Here is a 21258-nt window from a genome sequence, read left to right on the forward strand (position 1 = left end):
TGAGTTTCCCCATCTGAGAAGTCTTGATTCAAACCAAGACACATAATGCATCCCCTCTGCTCCCTCAAATACTCTGAGAAAGAACTCACAGTCATCTTTAATGCAGAATTTCTGCCAGTTTACTGTTCGCTGTGTGGCGATCTCTGCACAAGCCTTTAAATGTTCCATCTGAAAGGCACAATGGGACAGGATTAAACACCACGTATTTCTATTAGTGACATCTTACATAAGTGCCACATACATTTTTCTCTTAGTACAGTGGCACGCTTTTCCTTACCAAGCTTATCAACGTATCATACTGCAGGGCAGAGCCTGAACTTGCTGTGACCACACTGGCACGGAGGAAAATGCCTTGCTCTTCTAGGAGCTTCTTGATTCCACGAACATGAGAGTCCAAGGTGTGAAGGTCTCTGAGCTGGCGGTATTTATCCTTTGATCCACAGATAAAGAGCAAAAGCTTGCGGACTTGGCGGCGCACGAATGGAGTCTGCTGGATCATCAGGTACTAGATAAAGAAAAGTCTACAATATCAGCACTGTGAACTCACCAGTAGGCAACCTGCGCCAACAAAAATATGATGTGTTTTCTTACAAAAAGAAAAGATACGGGAGATGCATTAATGAATCTGTCAGCTTTAAGGTACCGTGAAGTCACCCGTAAAAGCAAGTCACAGGCAGAAGAAACGCTGCACAGCAACACTGCAGCATCCTGAGCCGTGCAATTATGAAACCGCTTCTGAAAACCGTTCTTTGTCATCTATGACCTCAAATAAAAAGCTAGTTAAGCCTAATTAAGAAATCCTTCCCCAAATTTCTGCAAATGCAAGATAACTTGTTATCTCAAGTAGGAAGCTATACAACCAAAGGAAATGTAAAGATATACTCCAAATATCTTACTGATTTCTTTTTTAAGGACTAAGTTAAGTACCAACAGCTGAGCACGATGTTACATTGTACCATCTCAGAGAAAGTTTTCTGTTCGAGTTTTCTGGCAGCAAGCATTGAGGTACAGAGAGCAACAGCGATCTTATTTTTCATATATGCTTTCCTATAGATTCCTGTTCAACAGGAACAAAACAAAGCTGAGAGTTCATTGTCTTTCAAGTGGGAGAAAAACAAAAACAAAAGAGAGATGGGTCCGAGATCAGTCCTACAAAAAAAGCTCATCTCTCCCATGAAAGGTAAAATTACTAGAAATTTTTGTTAAAACCTGTAGGTGTATCACGTTCTCACCTCAGACAAAAAGTAAAACCAGGAGTGATCAAAGATGGGAGGTGGGATGCGGGAGTTTGTGTCTGCAATCTTCTTGATCTGATAGGGCAGCCGCAGTACCATCTCTGTCAGGAGCTGAGTGTAGGCCTCAAAAACATCTGCAGCATGACCCTGAAAGCAAGAGCAATCGATCAGGCTCTGGCACTGAACATTCCCAGTGTGGTGTCATGACAAGCTACAGGGTACACGTATTGATTTTCTAAAAACAAAACTCTTCTGCACCTTTGCAGCTAGAACGGCTCCCAGCTGATAAATAAAAATAAGCCAACAAACCTGCATGAGGACTTTAACTAGATGGCAACTATTAGGATGCAGTAAGCTAGTCTGTAGTAAAAAGGCATTTTAATATATGAGCTTCCAACTTAGAAGACATTCTTACATTTAACTAGGCTTTCTTCACTGCACCTACACATATATCAAAGCCCCCCCCCCCAGCAGCATCTTAGCATAAAGGCACCATGGTGGCTGAACAAGTCTAGGATTTAGTGTGGAAATCCCCATCAACTGCTAGGCTTCCTTGCCACAATAAGTAGCAGTGGTTCAGAAATTCTGCCTGCCAAGCAAAAGGAGTCACACGATGGAGTAGCTTCCCTTCAGGAAGATTAACACTTCAACCAGAAACAGTGACAGCAGCTCCACAGAACTGCCTGGTTTAGGAGTGCATCGATGGATATAGCGAGCTGGGCTGCCCTGTCAGAGAACTCGGAGCAATCCTAGTTGTAACTACACACTAAGGGAACGGATTTTAATTGCGCTACTAAGGGAAAACCAGTTCTGCAAAGATGCTTTTGCTTGCTTCTGTGCAGCGGCCTTTTAATGCAGGCTGTGTAAGGCTAACAGCATAGGGTAGGACTCACCTTCACGTACTGGCGGAGGAAAAAAGGGCTCATGTCAGGTGGAGAAGAAGTAGTGTGAGGTTTCAGGAGCTGGCTGGTGGCTACAGGCTCCTCATCATTCTGCTGGCTTTTCCAGTACTCCAGCAAAGACTTCAGCACATGCAGACAGTAGTCAACAGCACCAGAGCTCAACAACGCAGCAGCAGTGGCACTAGAGATGAGGGAGGAAGACTGAAACAAAGAGGAGATGGATTACTAGAGCACCTGAGAACCACCGTGTCGGAAGAGCAGGGGAAGCTGTGAGAATCAGACAGCAGCTGCTGACAGTATGGATAAGAAAGCAGGTTTTTATGAAACTTTACAGGAAGCTTTTAAGTTTGGGGTTTGTTTGAGGTTGGGGTTTTTGGTTTTTTGTGTTTATGAAAAGCAACTCAAATATTTACAGAGACTCTTTTGAACAAGCGCTTAGTAAAGGAAAACAAATAAAATCTCCTCTTAAGTCTAATCTCCCCTCGACACATGTGCCAGAGGCCACTCTGCTATGGATTAGACGACTAGGGCTTTTTTTTTTTTTTTCCCTTCTCCCCCCCCAGCCCCCTTTTTTTTAAAAAGTTGGGATTTCTATTTGTTTATCTGGGATTTGGCCAGCTGGGGGTGAATTCTGGTAGAGAAAGAGTCCCTGTTGCCGATGCCGCTCAGAAGCTCTGCTCCACCCAGGTACTGCTCCACCTGCATTCTGCAAGACGATGAGCTTTGATTTCTGTGGGAAGCTCAAGTGAATAACAAAGGCTGGAGAAAAAGCTACTGTAAATAAAACTATTAAAGCAGCCCTGTAAATCCAAACAAACCCCACAGCTCATAAGCTCATTAAAATTTGATGCAGTTCAGACTAAATTTTTTAACCTCTATGCTTTTTTATTAATCTCCTTCCCACCACACATACTGCTTTTTATGCCTTATTACTGTACCTTTTAGCAACAAATATCTAAGGAATCCTCTTAGCGACTTTTACGTTGACACAGCAGCATATTGCTTTCCAATAATCACATTACAAATCCTCTTTAACCCCTTCAGCACCAGTAAGATGCAAGGAAAAAATCTGCTAGACTGTTTTAAATAACATCATTAATGTGCTGCCCCTAGCTCAGTCAGAAACCACGCACAAAACAAGTGAATCCAGTTGTCTTGAAATGTCGGTTTCCTCCACTCTGAGTTTCAGCAAAGATCTTTTTTCAGAAGTGTCAAGTAGCATTACAGAGTCCTCATAAATTTTTCCAAAGCACTTTTAACTGTTTTTCAATTTTAAACCAGTTATTTCAGTTAGTAGCTTTTAGACCACCTTTGATGAACAAAAGCCCCCCAGCCACATCACCCCCCTGACAAAGCAATTTGAAGAATGTACCTCACAAATGGAAGACTTGGATCCTGACTTCGTTCTGGACATGAACACGCTAAGCAGCCTCATTACCACCAAGTGCACTTCATTCACAGGAGAGCGTTCATTTTTCTTAGACACATCCTGCAAGGAGAGAGCTTGCTTGCTTAATTACAGTGCTGAGCACCATGTCCTAAACATCTAAATTTCAGTGCTCTGATCCTCATGAAGCATTTCTAATTTAAGCTCAAGCAGTAATACTAAAAAAGCAGCACAAATTCCTCAATATAAGAATAGGCAGTGGCCTGGATGCCAGAGAACAGTATCACACAAATGAAAAGGTATCTATGTCAATTACACATCACTGATCATGCCTGTTCTAAGAGCTGAATTCAAGCGAAACAAATTGCCATGCTCACTTGTGGATGCCGGAACCAGGAAACAGTGAGAGTTACACTCATGTCATTTTCTACCTTATGTGAAGTGAGCCAAGAGAAATAAACTGTCCGAACACATCCACACAGCAATGTGTTTCTATGACTCCTGTGCATTTAATTCCTCCCTGGGAAGAAGCCCTGTCTAGAAGGAGCAAATGGAAGAGTGTGTGCTCATACCACAGCTTACCTTTTTGTCCATGCACAGTTCTGCAATCAGTTGGGACAGAAGGTTATCTAAAGCTCCCTTGTCCTTCTCATCATCTCCATCTAGGTCTGTTGTGAGCATCAGAATAACCTGGGAATAGAAGTCAGAGAATTAAAAGGAGGCAGGTTCCATGTTCTTAAGATAAATACAGATTATCTTTCACAAAACCCCTGCAGATCTTATCTTGCTTAATTTATGTTCTTTCCCAAATTCTGCCTGCACCTTCACACACCAATATGAACATTCAGTATAAACCCAAAAGACCCTCCCAAATACATCGGGGTTCAAGGATTTTAGCCCTTAGACTCGTCAGCCAACTAATGCCACACTGAGAAAGGGTATGCATCTAACAAAAATCTACTGGTAAGGAATGCTGTGCAACCAATCAAACACTTTAGAGCTGGACTCGCACGCTGTGACTGGGCAGGAAAGAGAAAAGGAAAAACATGTGCAAGCAGAAACTCGGCAGTAGTAGTAGTAGTGATTAACTGTTTTATTAAGGCTTAACCCTTGAGCCTTCCTCAGTTACCTGCATATAAGGAATGGCCCGGACTCCTCCAACATTCCTCAGCTGAGGTAAGTTTTGCAGCAGCCTCTCCAGCAACATCAGTCGGACCATATGCAGCCTGGGAAGTCAGAAATGAGGAATCAGAAACGAAGGGCTTCAGACACATCACAAGAAAGATTAGACCCAGCAGGATTATCAACAGAGCACTGCAATTTACCACATAAATTCAGAGCATGAAGAAATCCTAAGGTCATCAAATCAGCACAGACAGGAGTGGACTCCCTCAGACTTTACAGTCAAGCGATGTCAAAGATGCAGAGCAACTCTGACAACGGACGTAGTTCTTCACTTCAGAACTACACTGCCTACCATGACTACTTGCAGAATTCAATTGTCTAGAAACAGATACTAAAAATCAGTTCCAACCTGCACTGTAAAAATGACTGAGCATCTGTTCACACAGAATGAAAAACTGCAGATCTTTCCCAAAGCGCTTAGCACTCCTGCACGTACTTTTTTCCTAACACTGAATTTCACAAGCTCCCAAGCTGCAGATTTTAGTGATTCCTCTGTTTAATAGACTCATGCAGGATTTTTTCATCACTTTGTACAGGCAGCAGTTTTGTGGGACACACATTAGGTATGTGTAACATGTCACATGGTGAATGCACAGAGGGAGGCATTTCCCAATGGCATAGTTAGCTCTATTCTAGGTTTCTGACTTTCGATTTTTACTATCCAACAGAGTCACAAATCATACTCTGTGAATTTCAGCACCTATGGTCCACTCCTCTATAAACCATGACACTGCAGACCAGATGTGCTATTCTTGAAGAGGAAAACCAAGCCCCTTGCCTGTTGCTGGTGTGGACGTCTCCCTCTGCCTCCCCTTCCCCTTCTGAACCATCTCCCTCTTGCTGGCCTGTGGTAGTGCTGATAGCGCCTGTGCTTGAGCTGATGCTGCCTGGTCCAGCAGGGTGGCCCTCAGCTGTCGTGTCCCCATAGGCACTACTACGGCCAGACACTGAAAAACAAAAAAGAGAAAGACAAATCGGCACAACTGAACGTGCCTCTTGCCTGCTTCATAGCAAGCGACACAGCTGAACTATCCTTTGGAATTATGGTTCTAAGGAGACGGTGTCTTTGGTTATCTTCATAAAGCTAGAAAAAGAGTCATTTCTATAGATGCAACTTAATGCCCCTAGCATTCTTTTGTTTGCCAGTCTCATCTTTGTGGCCCAAACTGAATTGGTTCCACAGCAGTAATTTAAACCGAGTCAGAAGAGGTGTATTATATACAGGATGGGCAGCGCAGACAAATTTTTTTTATAAGAGTCTGTGATTAGTTTTACCTGGGTATCAGTCCCAAGCAAAAAAGAGATAAATTAATTCTGTCCCATCTAAACTTATCCGGCAGTACAGTGAATTCTTTCAGTCTTGCTCTAGGCTACTGCATTCTATTATTACAGGCCAGCAAAAACTACTGCAGATTCCACACTTCTCGAAAACTACAAAAAGTGAGCAAGTATTCAGTCTGTACAGCACTTTGGCAGTAACCATAAAGTGATGCATGGCATCATCTATTTGGAACCGAGATTTCTTCTTTCCCAGGGATTACCCACCCCCTCTCACTCTGATAAAGTCCTATTACAGCAGAAAACAGACGTACGGACACTGGCGCAGCAAGAGATACTTACCACTGTGCTCACCAGCTACAGAATCCACTGCGCTGCCACCACTCTCAGAGCCCACGCTCCCACCATGGTCTGCAGGTGAAGTCCGAAGAGTTGAGCCATCTGTTGCAGCTGTGCTGCCTTCATCATCAGACGCTGGAGCTAAGAGAATAAAGAGAGCTGTTACAAGTAAAAACACTGCCTTGAGAGAACTTCAAAAGAAGCACATGCTACGAAAGAAAAGCCACGAATATTTGTCTTTGTTTTTGTGTCAACTACAAATCAAAAGGGAACTTAGAAGTGTCCAGCAGTACATTTAAGTCTGCTAAAAGCAGCGGAGAGGGGATACCCTGAGAAGGAAACCTTCTCATCAAATAGACAATTATACAAGTTATTTGAAGAACAGTGTCTGGTTGTTTATAAATGCAAAGGAAATACAGTATATGGTTTACTTTGTCTGCTTTATTTTAAGAAGAGGAAATAACTTCCTCAGAAGCCTATAACAAAAGTCCATCAAAGCAGGAAAAGGTCATAAATACGCTATCAAAACCACATGAAGCCAATAGTAATAACTGGCTCTTCAAACCTGTATTTACAAACCAATTTTAAGTCATTATTTAGGTCAAAATCACAAAAGCTTGATTCCTTGCAGTGAACAGTTACCTGATGCTGTTGTATCTGAGAGCGTTCCGGCATCAAGAGAAGAAGAGCTGGGTGCTTGGCCAGACAGTCCTAAACTCTGAAGTCCAAGTGCGCTACTGCTGCTCCCTGCAAGAAGAAAACGAATTATGAGTATCTTTCTATGAGAGAATTTAGTTAACTCTGGCCTTCGCTATACATTTCACAGTTCTACTATCTTTGCTTTGCTGGTGGTGACATCAACTGCTTCTGCTCTGTTTCCTTCCCAGTTTCCTCATATTGTATTTACCTTTTTGACTGCCAATAATGCCTACATCTTACCTTGCTGATCTTGTTGCAGGCTCAGGGCAATAGCAAGTTCCACCATTGTTTCATCATCTGCATCTGGAGGAATATCCAGCATAGGAGGGAATCCCTCTGCTCCAGCCAGAAGAGCCTCCAGGGGAGAAGGGTTCCCATTATTCACATTTTCAGAAGTCTCCAGAACCATAGATTCAGACTACGGAGAGGAAACACAGTGAGAGCTTTCACGAAACCACCACCAGCTAATGGAGCACTACAAACTGGTTCATCATAACTAAACTCAAGTACCTAACATACTTAAAAGACTCCAAAGAGAAGCACTCTGGACCTACCACCATCTCGAAGTCCCCGTGATCAACTTCATTTTGCTCCTGGCTTTCTTGTCGGATATGCTCGCCATTTGCTATCCCAGAACTCTGCAGCTTGTCTTCTGCATCGTCATCATCATCATCATCCTTATCTCCTGAGTTACAAAGGATTAATTCACAAACGTGCTCTTTCCTCACATCATCACGAACAAGGTTATTAATGCGGGAGAAAAACCTAAGCTGTCCTCAGTTTACCCCCAGTCACTAATAGATTCCATGACAACTACAATTCATGTCAATGCCAAAAAAGTATCTCTTGGATGGAGACCCAATACCCTAGTTTTGGTCTGCACACCTCTTTATGACTGATTTATAAGAACTTGAAAATATGCACAGAAATACTAGGACAGTCTGGATTACTACCCTCTAGATAAAATAGTCAGATTTCCCTAACAGTGAAATGGGAGTATCAGAGGAGAGATCTCCTCTTTGAATCCAAGAACATCAAAGAAGAGGTGAATATTTAAAAAAAAAAAAAAAGTTTTAGGGGGCAAGAGAGAGAAAGAAATGAAAAAGACTGGGTTTTGTCCCATTTAAAAGACTACTTTATTTGTCAGAAAAGTCAAGAAAATAAAGTAGGTCACGCTCATTTAAAGGCAAAGATGAATGGATCTCGCATACCCATAGGAGTATTGCTCCGAGGGGAGGATGGCAAGGTGACGTGTCTCCGCTTGTTCCTTGGTCTCAGCACTCTGATCAAAGCTTGTTTGCAAGAAAAGCTCACTGCAGGATCCTAGAGGGTTAATAGTTAATCATTAAACTTCTTAAGCTTTAAGTGCTTATTCACAGTACTTAGATAGCTAAAAATACACTTATGACTCTCTGTTGGTCATGATTCATGTAAGACATATGCCACTGCCCAACTTCTAAACTCCACATTTCCCCCAGCAATAAAGCAATACTTATCATTTCATGTGCAGCACATCACAAACATTACTAAAACACAAGGAGAGAAATTTCTCCTTTGTTCACTTCTGGCTCCGTGTTTTTGGCTGCATGCCTCTACTTTGTATCCATACCATGTATTACCATTCTACCTGTCTTTAATTCTCTTCATATTACCAGTGTTATAGGCTGATGCAGAGCAGAGCAAGACTACATACTGGGCAAAGTAACATCTGCATGTAGATCTTGGATGCTGTATGGATACAATCCAGTTCACATGTGCAGTATCCATGGATAATATCCACCAAAGCATTGACTGTGGCTTCAACATGAGTGAGACCTGAGGAGGAACAGAAGTAGGGCTGTAATCAACTATCTTTCCATTTCAGCACATAGAGTGAGACACTGCAGGAAGCACCTTTTTTTTGTGGACTTCAAGGCACAATGTTAGCACCACAAATATACTGAAGTTTCAATCCAAAATGAGCTTACACACCAGTCTTGTCTTCCTAATGGAATACTGTGCACACCATATACCAGCACCACTGAACATCCTCTAACACCACCCATGAAGTCAAATGCGAATAAACCAACCATCAGTTCCTTTTTACTAGCACAATACGCATACTTTTGAACACAAGCATTAGAGCAGATATACCTTAGAAAGCATTCATTGCATCATTAACACCTTAAGCCTAGTTTGGAACAAGTCATTTTCTCTGTTTACAAGCTTAAAAGAGGTTCCTTCAGAATACACAAGCTTTACAATAGCAAAAGAAGAGCTAGCACACCTGGCAAGCAGGCAGGGGCAAGGAAGGCGTTTTTGGGTTTTGATGCATGTAGCTTCCAGAAGTGGTTGACCAGCTGGGTAATAAATGTGCAGCCATCTCCTTCAGCGTGTTTCTGGGCCTCTTGCCCTTCTTCATTCTCTGTACAGATTGAAAAACAGTTGTCAGATACGTGCAGGGGAAAACATTAACAAGCAGGGTAACACCAAGTTTACTTGAAATGGCTTTTCTTAGAGGCTCTGATGTCCTCATTACAAGGACTATCGCATGCTTAACAAATGTGTCACAAAAGAAAGTTTAAGAAAAATCCAGACTTCTCTACCTGTTTCCAACTGTGGCAGCTTTGATTCTGTATAGTGGACCAGATTGTTGGGTCTCATAATAGCAATGGATCGAGCAGTGATGACCAGCCGCTGAAACACTTCAGGATCAAGGTCCTTTCCTTCTTTGGTTGAGGAACTCAAATACTGAATGGCTTTACTTAACAATGCTTGATCCTGTAAAGTGAAAGATAACATAGGCAAAGAAAAACAACAGACAGCAGCACAACAAGGCAACTGAAATACAACTGCAGGATAGACCCTGGGGAAATCTGGCACTTGCTGCTTTAACTCTTGGCCAATGTCATCTAAGAAGGACAACTAATATTAAGAAGTCATCGTGTAACAGAAGAAATCTGGCTTGAGAATGGATTTTCACATTTTCTTCCCCTCAGGCTGAAATGCGGATGGAAACACCAGTGTATAAACATAACCATTCAAGTGGTTAGCAAAGGCTATCTGCAGGCACCTGTGCATTTACTGCAATGATGCTAGCACATAGTCTAACCACTACTTACCCTAGTATTTTCCTATCACCCTAAGCCAGATGCCTGTGGAACCAGAAACCAGAGCTACGCAGTTTGCAAACAAACTTCATGTGTTTAGAGATCCTGATTTCTCAAGATCAACTGACATTATTTCCCATCAAAATCTTCAAAAAAAATTTAAGTAGCAAAGTTCCGGTGAAACACAAAAGCCGGCATTGCAGGCAGCAGCAGCTAAAGGAAAACTAGCCAGCAGGTTTACGCTGCATGAGGAAGGGCTTTCTAGGGGCGTGCTGCACCTCAACCATAAACTGGCAAGTTACTGGAGACATTGAAATCCTTGCACCACGTTACCTTGTGGTTATGGTATGCTGAGCGGCTGGTGTGCAAGCTAGCCAAGAGGCTCTTGGTTTGCTGCTGGACGCTGGAAGGAGCTGGCATGGACAGCAGCATAGTAGCCAGTTCCTGAGCTGCCACCTTATTCTTCTCCTGCTCCCAAGAACAGACAAAAAACATTCTTCAGTACATTTACCATTAAGGTGATGCATGAGTCTCATTTCTCAGCATGCCTGCAGCTCCCTCCCCTCCTTGCCCTGTGCATACAAGTTTCTGCCTTCCTTCAATACAGTTTCGATAGCCTCCTCAATTTATTATTTGACATTTAAGGAACATTTCACATGTCTACACAAGAAAAGTCCTTTTGAGATTTATGGGCTTCTACTCTGCTGTTTTTGAAAACGAGGTCACTCTACAGCACAAAAATCCCACCAGCGATAAATGCAAATGCCAATTGTAATTCTAAACTAGTTTCAAATGCTTTTCGCTAAGTCAACTTTCAGATCAGTGCTCTGAGCAAAACGGATGCGGCTCTCTTCTGTATCAGGCCCCCAGGGCTGCAGGAGGTGCTGCTGATCTTACCCGTCCTCCCCCATCACTGAAAGCTCAAGAATGTATTCAGAAAGTTACTTGCCTTCTCGTTGACTGGTCCTACAGCAAAGCAGCTTTCCAGCGCTTCTAAAGAACTCACTACTAGCCTGAAGGGAGAAAGGAAAGCAGGCTTGAGTACAGCAACCCTTCTCTCTCCTTAGCACTTTGCTTTATGCGGGCTACAGTCATGAGTAGCTCAGAGACAGCTAACGAATGCCAAGTACAAAATCAAAGCATGATAAAACCTGCCACAGGCACCATGCATATCATTTCATTGTGTTACAGACCAGAGTTAAACCTGGCTCACGCTCACAGACAAACTTAGGACTGCTTTAATAATCCACAGCTGAAAGACAGGGGCTTTTCTCTACCAAAGAGGATAAAACATTTCCTTACACAGCCTGCAGCAGGGATAACTTGGATTGTCTTGACAGTACCAATTCACCATGGCCCACAGACGTACATATGACTGCAGATCAAGGGTTGGTATGACACATGGGAAAAAGCGTAACCGACTTTTCTAAGGGAGCAAGATTCTACTCGCTTGCTATTTTCACACAGGTTGCTCTTTCCAATTTGGAGTTTCAGCGCAAAATATTCCCGAGGAAAATTAACTTGGAGCACTGGGTATGACCCAAGTGAGAGATGCTGAAGTCCAAACTTTTGACAGCAGTAAGGCAGGCTAGTAAAATACTTGCCCCAAGGGAAAACCTTATTTACAACTCGCGGCAAAGTGCTGAATCTCCCTTACAGCACCACTTCATGCCTCGCGGTAGAACTACCTGAAATGCCATCTGACACACCAGAAGGAGCAGTGCAGGAATACAGGAAAAAGGAGGGAAGAGATAGCATTAAGGGGAGAAATAACAGTGTAGGATTGGATACGAGGTAGAAGAAACAACAATTGTCTGGTCTGGTGGTGATAAATAACATTACCTTCCCCTGCCCGCAGCCACCCTCCACAAAGCTAGTAGGGGAATATACGTGGGATAAAAAGACGCAAGGCGGGAACAAAGCGAAAAGAGGAGTCTGCCGAACAAGCAACAGTTATGCTGTATACAGCAAAAATCTGCAAACTGCCTCATCTTTACACTTTGCTAAACCATCTGCCATGCAATGACCAGAATGTAAAGAAGCAAATGTCACTTGGAAAACAAAAAAACAGTCAACAAAAGCCACATCATGTGTTCTGTCTCTCTGACACACACTCATTCGTGCAGAGAAAAGGATGGCATACTAACCGGTCCAGGGTGGTTAGGGACTCAGTTTCAGAACTTTGGGGGAGCAAAGAAAAAGGAAAAAAAAATAAAAATGTGTAAAGCTCACAGAAAAACTCCCTAGAACACATTCTAAGCAAAAGGCAAATTAAATGGGGAAATCAGGAAGCCGGGAGAGCGCTATATACAGTAAATCTAAGCACGGTTCTTTCTATCTGGGCAGCAGACACTTGCCTAATAGCAAAACAAATAAAGGAGATCCAGGCCACCTAGCACAGAGAAGCCAAGCACATTGCTTAAAGCACCACTGAAGGTTAAATTTGAAGTACAGACACCAAACTTCTGATAGGAAAGCTGCCTCTTGCCTGCCATTAGTTGTTCCTACTCAAGAGGCTCTTTATAAGGTAACCATGCTGCATTCGGTAACACGTAAGTGAAAATAAAAAGAATAATTTTTTTGATTCTGAGTTTTTAGAATATAATCTCACTGCTTTGGAAAACCAGAAAGCATGTCTGTGCAGAGAGGGACATCTTGTGGAGATGTCACAGCAGAGGAGGGAAGAGAAATTAAGCACAGGAAAAAAATCCCATGAACTATTAGACAAAATATTAAAGGATGGCCAAACAGGTCCTTCAGTGGTAGTTATGTCTACAACTACCACTTCAAGTCCTGAACCTTTACCTGAGAATTTCAGTAAGACAAAATTAACCACCATTTACTCAGAGTCAAGCAGTGTATCCCTTAAGATGCTCATTTTTCAGCAGTGCTAGTTTCTCCCCGATCTGTTTCCCTCCTACCCTCGCTAGCTTGCCAGGCTTTCTACAACCCATATGGCACAGACAGTATGAGGTCAGGGAAAGGACATGGGGTGGATATAAAAAAAAAAGTTCTCTTTCTTCTGCTAAGTACGTGTCCAGCTAACCCTTGTGGTTTGACTCTCAATAGGGATACAGGGGGGGCAGAGACCTAACACCTTCTCCACCACAGTAGTTAAACCTGAGACCTATGGGCTACAAGGTACATTGGTGGGAACCACTCGCCTAAAGCAAGGTCACACACAAAGTCCTCCTCAAAACTGAACTTAACTTCAGAGAGGCCTAAACTTTGTAAGCTGTAGAGAATGAAAAAGGGCCAGCTTGAAATGAGAAAGTGTACCAAGGCAGAAATCTCTTCTAGCTCTTCAAGACTGCTGTAACAAATGAACTTAGCAACATGAAGCATGCACACAGATCTATCCATCTACTCCACCAGATAAATCAAGAGTAAGCACAAAGCCCTCCTTAGAAGATAATCATTGGCTTTTCAGTTGTTGTTTTGTATGGCTGTGAGAACAACTCCCTAACTCCCTTAAGTTCTCCCAGTTAAGAAAGGCACGCAAGTGTACCTAGGTCCCCTCTACAGCAACTACCCATTTTCAATGAGAAATAAAAGAAAGACTGTAGGAATACCTCTCCAGGACAGTCCCACTGGCAGCAGCAGGGGTAGCCGACTCCGTGTCTCCAGTGCCGTTCCCTTGATTCAAGTTTGGGGGACAAACGTTGCTCACTGAAGCAGATGGGAAATCCTCGGGGGGCTCATCAGGCCATCCAAACTGCTCTTTAGTTTTGCCATAAATTTTTATGGAATCCATCATTGTGACTCCAGCAGGATCCACAGAAGCCCCAACTGCAGCGATGAGAGACATTTCTTAAAAACTAACAAAATAGTTTCTTTTGAATACAAACAAGCATAGCCTCATTACACTGCGTCAATACACTGCGTCATTAATATACAGTCACTCCAACAGTTTCATCTCCTTTTCAAGGCCACTTTCCTCCTCTATTACCTCAACAGAAAATTATTGAGCTGAACTGAGCTATTGCACATTCATCCACTGCAGCAAGAAACCGGGCCATAAATAAAGTTATTAAATGTTCAGGATCCGTCCCTCGAACTGTTTCTGTAGTCAGGTCAAATGAACAGGTTGTGGAAACCCTCCCTACTACAAGGTAAAGCACAGTAGCTTCAGCCCACTCAAGCAAAACCAACAGGTAGTCAAAGCAAACAATTAACAAAGACTTACTGAAGATGGTTAGTTTTTTGTCAGCCTGCAAGGCTTCCTCGCGAGTGAAAGGGAAGTCAAACCAACGAGCCCTGGTCATGTTCAGCTGCATGGTGCGGCCAAAGATCTCCAAGTACGAGGGCGCTCTCTCTATCGCTTGTGTGCCAATCTGGATTCGCATGCCTGTCATCACCATCGTGCTGTTATTGTTCGTCACTTCAATGGTGAAACCCCCAGGCTGCAGAAGACAAATCACAGCTCAGAAAGATCAAGTCAAAAATTCACTCCTAAACTAAGAATCTGAAGTCTGTACACAGGCACCTCCACTGTTTACCTAACAGTATCATGGGATTTGTACAGGGTCATTTGAACAATGCAGACTTCTAAGAAAAGGCATGATATCAATTCGGACAATAACATCACCTAGAAGCCCAACAGAATCCCCAAACTGCCCTGTTTACCTTTGTGTTGGCCACATACATGCCAGTGGAATTGAGCCGGTGCTTTATCTGCTGAGCATTGTAAACTTGCAGCAGGTCATTGCCTCCAAACTCTACATCTGTGAGTTGCTGGTTGTGTTCAAAGAAGTCAATAGGGAAGTTCACTTGGCTGGATGTGCGAGTTGCTAAAAGGCAAGAGAGACGTTTTTGACAAAATGCATTCTAAACAGGCAAAGCTGTGCTAAAAAAGCTGCAGAATGAGCTTGCCTCCTTTGGAAATGCCCATGCGAGCCAGACAGCTATGTATTTTTATACACATCTGTGGAAACATTTTAACCAGACTTGGCCAGTACTTAGCCCTGAGGTTAACCGGTAACTGTCAGAAGTGAACGTCTGAAGTATCTATATGATGCCGATCAATCTTTGCGTGTACATTTGCCACCGCTACCTTGCACAAGATACGTATGAGAAGTCCCTTACTAATAGCAGCTGCCTTGCGCTTGCGAACTGGCTTCATGATGCTGATGACGCTGCTAGGCTGGAGAGAGGGCTGGAGCCAGTAGGAGGTATTCTCTACATTGGCCATGTAGATCCTCAGGCTGCCATCTTCACACAGGAGGATCATAGTGGTCCTCTGCTGCTCATTGCAGGCTGTATGACGGATGGCCACCATGTCCTGAATCTGCAAAGGCAAGCAATGCAGGTCAAGAAAAGGACCTGGCAACTGCTGCTTGAAGAAACAAACTCTTTGCATCAGAAAAGCTGCAAAGACTACAGATCTTGTTGATGGAACAACAAGAAACCACATTCAAAGGGCCAAAAATACAGGGAACTATGACTAACCTTTGCTTTGGCTGGCAAGGTTTTAATCTCCTGGATGAGAAAGGTGTCCGGCTTCACCATCACCACCAGTGGGACACCTGTGGTTTGTTGAACACAACACACCAAGCCAGGATGGTTCATCACCTCAGACCACTGACACAGTGCCGGTGAGGTCTTACTCCCACCATTTGAACTGCAAGAAATGAAGGACAGAAAGACATTAATTTAAGAAGCAACAACAGGTGAAAACACACAAAATCCATCGCCATTCAAATCAGTTAAAGCTTCGTCCTCAGCAGGAATTCAAAGCACTGCATTAATGAACAGCCAGGAACATCAGTGCCCAGTTTATAGGTGAGAAACCCGAGACAGTCACTTGAGTGGGCAGAAGGCACGAGCACCCCAATTCACAGCCCTGATCTCTACCCTGAAAACTCGAGGAAAGACACTTACTTAGTAACATATTATGCCCAAAAATAAGGAAGTAATTTTAAAATGGCTTTCAGCTTTCTTTTTATCTGAACAGATGCACAGTTCCATGTTTCAGCACACCCAGTGGCACTAAGCAAAGGCCAATGCAGGAGAATCTGTGTGACTCTGCTCACTGGAAAAAAATAAAGCTGCAAAAAGACTAAGCCAAACTCGACCGAAGTTAGGGAACTGTTGGAACCTGACCCTTCTACAGAGCCTACTCGCGACAGTGGCTTTGTGTCAGGCTAGTGAAGAGTCTGTGGCCTAAATGCCCAGCTCTGGTTGTCAGAACAGATGACAGAACAGCTTTTTTCTTGCCACATTCATAGCATAAGAGATTGGTTTCCCTCAAGGGAGCCTGAAATTAAGCCTTAATATGCACAATACACAAGGTCCACTGCAGTACTGGGGCCGAAAGGAAACAAAGGCTTCTTGCTCTGCAGCTTCCGCGAGGGTGGGTAATCCCATCGGTTCCAGCTGCTGCACCAGTAGCAGCTCTGCACTGTGCAGCAAGGCTGCTCTGAAGCCACCTTTCTGCTGTGAAATCCTAGCGGGAAGAAAAAATGCATATGCACCCCACTGCCGAAACAGCCAGCTTTGGTTTCAAATCGTTCTGCAATTAGGGCAGAAGCAACATGAAAAGTAGCAATAAATCATCAGTCAAAAAGGGGATCTTCACCACAAGCTTTGGCCATTCAGAGCTGGGAGGTTAAGAATAATTAGTAATAATTATTAATAATATACAGAAATTAAAACTTCAGGGGAGCCTTCCACACAAGCCTCACCTCTTTATGTTAATTGGGAACAGCCTCTGCACTTCCAGATTGGCCCGGCTGATGGTGGCTGCAAAGGATTTGCCTTGACAGTAACTGAAGAACAACATCTGTAGCACGTGGGAGTAATACACTGACACACCACCTCCCGCTACCTGGCCGTTACTGTCCTGCAGGATCAGAGAGAAATGACAACATTTAAGATAAACACACATCCTCCAAAACACTCTGTCAGGTTTTTAAATTTCTCATGATGGAATTATTTTAAAAGCCTCTCCCCTGCCCCCTCCCCACCAGTGAGAGAACACAGCCCTAAATGACAATATTCTAAGCTCAACTCCTTGGTGAACTCATCCATTAGATACTTCAAAGCCTTTTGAAGGAGATACTGAGATTGCATACCCGTAGGCTGTAGGTAGTGCCCTCAGCTACCGCATCTGTGTGCCTGAATGTTGTATGACAATCTCACACGGAGCACTCCCCATGTTCCCAGCTCATAAAAGAGCTTTCTCCTGAGGGCCGCCTTCTCATCTATTCCCCTGTTTTGGAGCAGGCTGGGGTAAAAACACTGAGTGAAACGCGGACAGATTTTAAAAGTCACCCCCAAGACTACAAAGCTGCTACTGACCAGAAACAAAGGCTCACTCCACCTCTGCAGCCCCAGCAATGGTCAGTAACTTTATCCATTCTGGTTACTGCACCTTTGGAGTGCCTCGCTCTGAGAACAGCACTGCTCTGAAGCCATCTCCCTGCTGAGAAATCCTGCTGGGCATGACTTCAGAGCCAGCCATGGAAAACATGCTCCATTTTCTAGATGAAAGGATCAAGGGGTTTAATTTTCACCCCACCCCCTTTCACTGCAAGGATATTTCTCTCTTTAGAGGAATGGCAAGCTCACTGATCTAGATCAGGGGCTTAAAAGGAAAAGAAAAAGAAAAAAAAGGAAAAAAAGGAAACTTCTGCCTTCAAATGTAAGACACAAACAAAAGAGAGAAAGCCACTGCAAGAAAGGGAAGTTAGTGGTACCTTTAGGTCCTCATGATTGACTTCAAGCACATTGGTGACATAGAATGGTCCATGCTGGGCACTGCTCGCCTCTTCCATGAGCTGCGTATAGATGTACCCAGCGGAGGACATGATTACTATTATGTTCTTCCCCTCCTCGTTGAAAAGGAAAGTGACATCCCTGATTTTGGAACTCGGTAGAAGGAAATAGAAAGTTGGACTCAAGGCATCTACAGAGAGATCGTAAATCTGTGGGAAGAATCAAGACAATAATTAACTACTACGATACAAAACAGTGCAAATGGACAAAAGTTGAGACAAGGGAATGCCTATTAGATGTTATAGTTAATTTTTTTGCTCTTTGGGTTCTCCAGTTTTGCTTTTTCTTACAGCAACAGTAGCCAAACAACACAAATTTATAGTTCCCATTTATTTCTAATTAAGAATATTATCACATTCTTCCACATGCACCTCCACAAAGATCCAGACTCCAATGCCTGAAAGAAGACGACCACGTATCAATAGCTTATGATCAAACATACCTTCACAAAGTCTGCAGTCACAATAGCAAGCTCTGTCTGAGATCCTGGCAGCCACACAGCTTTAATGATGAAATTTCCAGTGGCTAGTTGGGGATGAAGTACCAAATGGTCAGAGACTGATCCAGAGCTGCTGAATGTTAACACGTGGCAGTCCTGGAGTAATGAAAAAAATTGGTCAAGTATTAAACCAAAATGTTCATATATAAAAACATTTCAAGCAAAGAATGGAGTTAAAATCCAGCATTCCTCTTAGTGCCAATAATGATTCGTAGAGTAAGAATCTAAAATTCCTACATTTAAGATGAATGACATGAAAGTTTGTAAAGGGGGGGAAAAAAAAAAATCAAACCCAAACCTAAACCACAGAGTCCACCTGTTTCTTAGCTAAATAATAGATTTGTGGATTCTGCACTGTGAAAGCTGAATCTAAATTTGTGAGAATACAAAAAAGAGGTGTCTTTGCTACAAAACACTAGTTGTTACAGCCTAGTTCTAACACATTAAGTTTCACATGACTAAACCTTGACTCCTGTCTTAAAGTAAAATTGGCCTAAATACAATAAGAAGTATTATTTTATTTGAGGCACTGTCTCATTTATTATATTATTCATATACGTACTGCTTCTTTTACTTCATATATCTAGTAGGAAAGTGATTCATGAGCTAAAATTAGTGACAGACCTTTGGAGCTAGCTCCGCGCTAGCTCCTCAGAGGAAAGAAATACAGCTGGTTTTGAGATGATGTTTCCAACTGCCTAGAAAAGGGTTTGTCAGGCACTTACTTTCAGTCCACACACAGCTAGGTAGTCCTCCTTGCAGGGATTTCCAGTTAGGCTCAGTACAGTAAACGGAACGGGTGCAGATGCAAGGCGAGTAAGCGTCAATTTTCTCTTGCTGGAGTCTGCTTGTTTGAGCAATGCTGAGAGCTGAAGGACTGTAATCTGCAGAACAAATGAACATAGTTACCCAACTTTACAACTGAGCAGAAAAAGGCATTTCAATTTCAGCTCTATGACTGTGTCCCCACACTTTTCACTGTTTCTGCTGCAAGAACTCTTTTCTCTGAAGAATGAGAGGTTTTTCTAAGCTATTGCAATCCTTTACAGAAGATCTAGATCTCAGGACAGGCAGAACAAATCATATTCTGCCTGTTGTTCAGTGCTCTAAGGCTGTTTCATTGTCGTGTACAATCCAACATTCTCTACAGAGTTAGAGAACTCACCTTGCCCTTTTCGTGACTCACAGCCAGGTGCTGCCGACGTCCATGTGGGGACGACAGCACGCACATTGCCACCCGCCTCAGCACATGAGCGCTGATCAGCTGCCGAATTGTCTGGCCCTGATCACCACTGTAGTTCATGCGGACATTCTCAAAAGCACCTTCTTGAGAGCCAAGAGTTGGGACCTGAGTCATTAGTAAAAGCATACAAAAGCACATCACTGAAATTTTTCTGTTTAAAAGTGATCCCACCTATCTGTAATCTAATCACTCCTTTAGTATCATACCATCAGCTGATCTGTCATTTCTACTGACTTGTCCAAAGTATGTAGCTCATTGAGAGCTTGCTGTGCACGACTGCTGCTCCCCATGGCTGAAGCTTGCTGGAAGTTTATCTGAATGGCATCCATCAGGAAATTCAGCATCTCCAGCACCAAAGGTGCAAAGGAGAAGTTGGCCTACAAGAAATAGGTAAGGCAAGTGAGGCACAAGATGCTCCTGCTGGGAGTCTTCACAAGAGCTGCATGTCAACTGGTTTTTAAAGACTGACACAACCTTTATGATCCCTCTTATCATAACAAAGAGCATAAAAATCAAGCAACTTGGTTGATGACCAGCACAGTCTGCCTAAGATCCTCATCACAAACCATCTTCTTTTAAAAGCTAGCTGATAATTATACCTGGGACTGCAATTCCTCTCGACAGCCCTCAACATTTCTGCACAGGCTGCTCTTCTTGGGTTTTTCTTCGTCAGGGCCCTTCCCCTCACTGATGGTGACCTTGGCTTTCTCTGCAGGAGAGGTGCTTGCATGTCGAATGACGCTCTCGGGCACTCTGGGCTCGCTCTGGAAGGCAGATTCTTTCATGGTAGAGCTCATACCACTGCTGGGAGTTCTCTTCACCAAAGCCTGGGAATGACACAGCAATGCTGAAAGCCCAAACCCAACTCAATTTTACCACTGACAAAATGAATACAGATTGTAATAGCAGCAAGATTAACGCAATTTTAAAGAAATAGAGTGCAATTCTCTTAGACCACAATTTTAAAGAAATAACACAACAGTATCCTGCATGCCACTCTCTACCCAAGTATTAGAAAAACTTTCATATTTAAGATCAAGTTACTTTCTTTGCTTCCAGTGGAAAACATGGGAAAAGCTGCTATCTGACTGCTGCGTAGCTTGAGCAACTTGTAAATTCTGTAAAGGTAGGTGGAATCCCAGTAGTCACTAGGACAGAGATTTGCCAATGTACTTATTTGGTGCAAAAAAATAAATCACCAGACAAGCTGTAAATTATCATTATAAAGCCAAGGCCTTCAAGTCTTAGAACTCATATGCACTCATGTCATGACATAACGTACTGCAGAACAGAAACCTCTGCAAAAGACTTTAAAAACTCAAGAAATCACAGCTGGTATGTTGACATGAAGACACTTTACCAGGCAACTGCCATCTTCCTTGGCTCCACAGTCACAGAAGAACGATCCGTATTTGGCATAAGAAATCTCATGATCCTTGTGACAAACTTTAGCACAAACTGTGCAAACACCAACCCCATCAACCATCTTGCAAGTGTGACAGTGATACCTGCACAAAATAAGCCAGATGAGTTATAAAATACAGTGCCTCAGGAAGGCTCCGCAGACTGCAGTCCACAGACTGTTTCCTTCTCAATGGCCAGAAATATCAGTCTGAATTTCTGAAC

General features: G+C 43.1%; 1 protein-coding gene across 4 annotated transcripts in view; it reads right to left on the reverse strand.

The window, feature by feature from the left end:
* UBR4 (ubiquitin protein ligase E3 component n-recognin 4) overlaps positions 1–21258 on the reverse strand; it is a 78634-nt gene that overhangs the window by 32767 nt on the left and 24609 nt on the right. For 2 of the 4 annotated variants that reach the window (XR_012045849.1, XM_072884268.1), the window contains exons 37-67: positions 20993–21140; positions 20232–20459; positions 19839–20009; positions 19555–19737; positions 19115–19273; positions 18333–18485; positions 17812–18039; positions 16798–16955; positions 15563–15734; positions 15200–15401; positions 14741–14904; positions 14301–14517; positions 13687–13903; positions 11064–11127; positions 10448–10582; positions 9611–9785; positions 9292–9429; positions 8719–8840; positions 8237–8348; positions 7580–7710; positions 7266–7443; positions 6969–7073; positions 6330–6485; positions 5488–5656; positions 4654–4750; positions 4107–4214; positions 3510–3626; positions 2129–2338; positions 1233–1382; positions 278–505; positions 90–168 (exon numbers count right to left, since the gene is read on the reverse strand). Coding sequence is in view for 3 of the 4 variants with exons in the window: in XM_072884268.1 (XP_072740369.1) it covers positions 90–168; positions 278–505; positions 1233–1382; positions 2129–2338; positions 3510–3626; positions 4107–4214; positions 4654–4750; positions 5488–5656; positions 6330–6485; positions 6969–7073; positions 7266–7443; positions 7580–7710; positions 8237–8348; positions 8719–8840; positions 9292–9429; positions 9611–9785; positions 10448–10582; positions 11064–11127; positions 13687–13903; positions 14301–14517; positions 14741–14904; positions 15200–15401; positions 15563–15734; positions 16798–16955; positions 17812–18039; positions 18333–18485; positions 19115–19273; positions 19555–19737; positions 19839–20009; positions 20232–20459; positions 20993–21140 (4874 nt within the window). In the remaining variant the exon portion in view is untranslated. The remainder of the gene's footprint in view (positions 1–89; positions 169–277; positions 506–1232; positions 1383–2128; positions 2339–3509; positions 3627–4106; positions 4215–4653; positions 4751–5487; positions 5657–6329; positions 6486–6968; positions 7074–7265; positions 7444–7579; positions 7711–8236; positions 8349–8718; positions 8841–9291; positions 9430–9610; positions 9786–10447; positions 10583–11063; positions 11128–13686; positions 13904–14300; positions 14518–14740; positions 14905–15199; positions 15402–15562; positions 15735–16797; positions 16956–17811; positions 18040–18332; positions 18486–19114; positions 19274–19554; positions 19738–19838; positions 20010–20231; positions 20460–20992; positions 21141–21258) is intronic. The other 2 variants (XM_072884270.1, XM_072884269.1) reach the window with 2 other exon arrangements.

The sequence above is a fragment of the Ciconia boyciana genome, chromosome 19 (assembly GCF_034638445.1).
Source record: "Ciconia boyciana chromosome 19, ASM3463844v1, whole genome shotgun sequence".
Lineage (NCBI taxonomy): Eukaryota > Metazoa > Chordata > Aves > Ciconiiformes > Ciconiidae > Ciconia > Ciconia boyciana.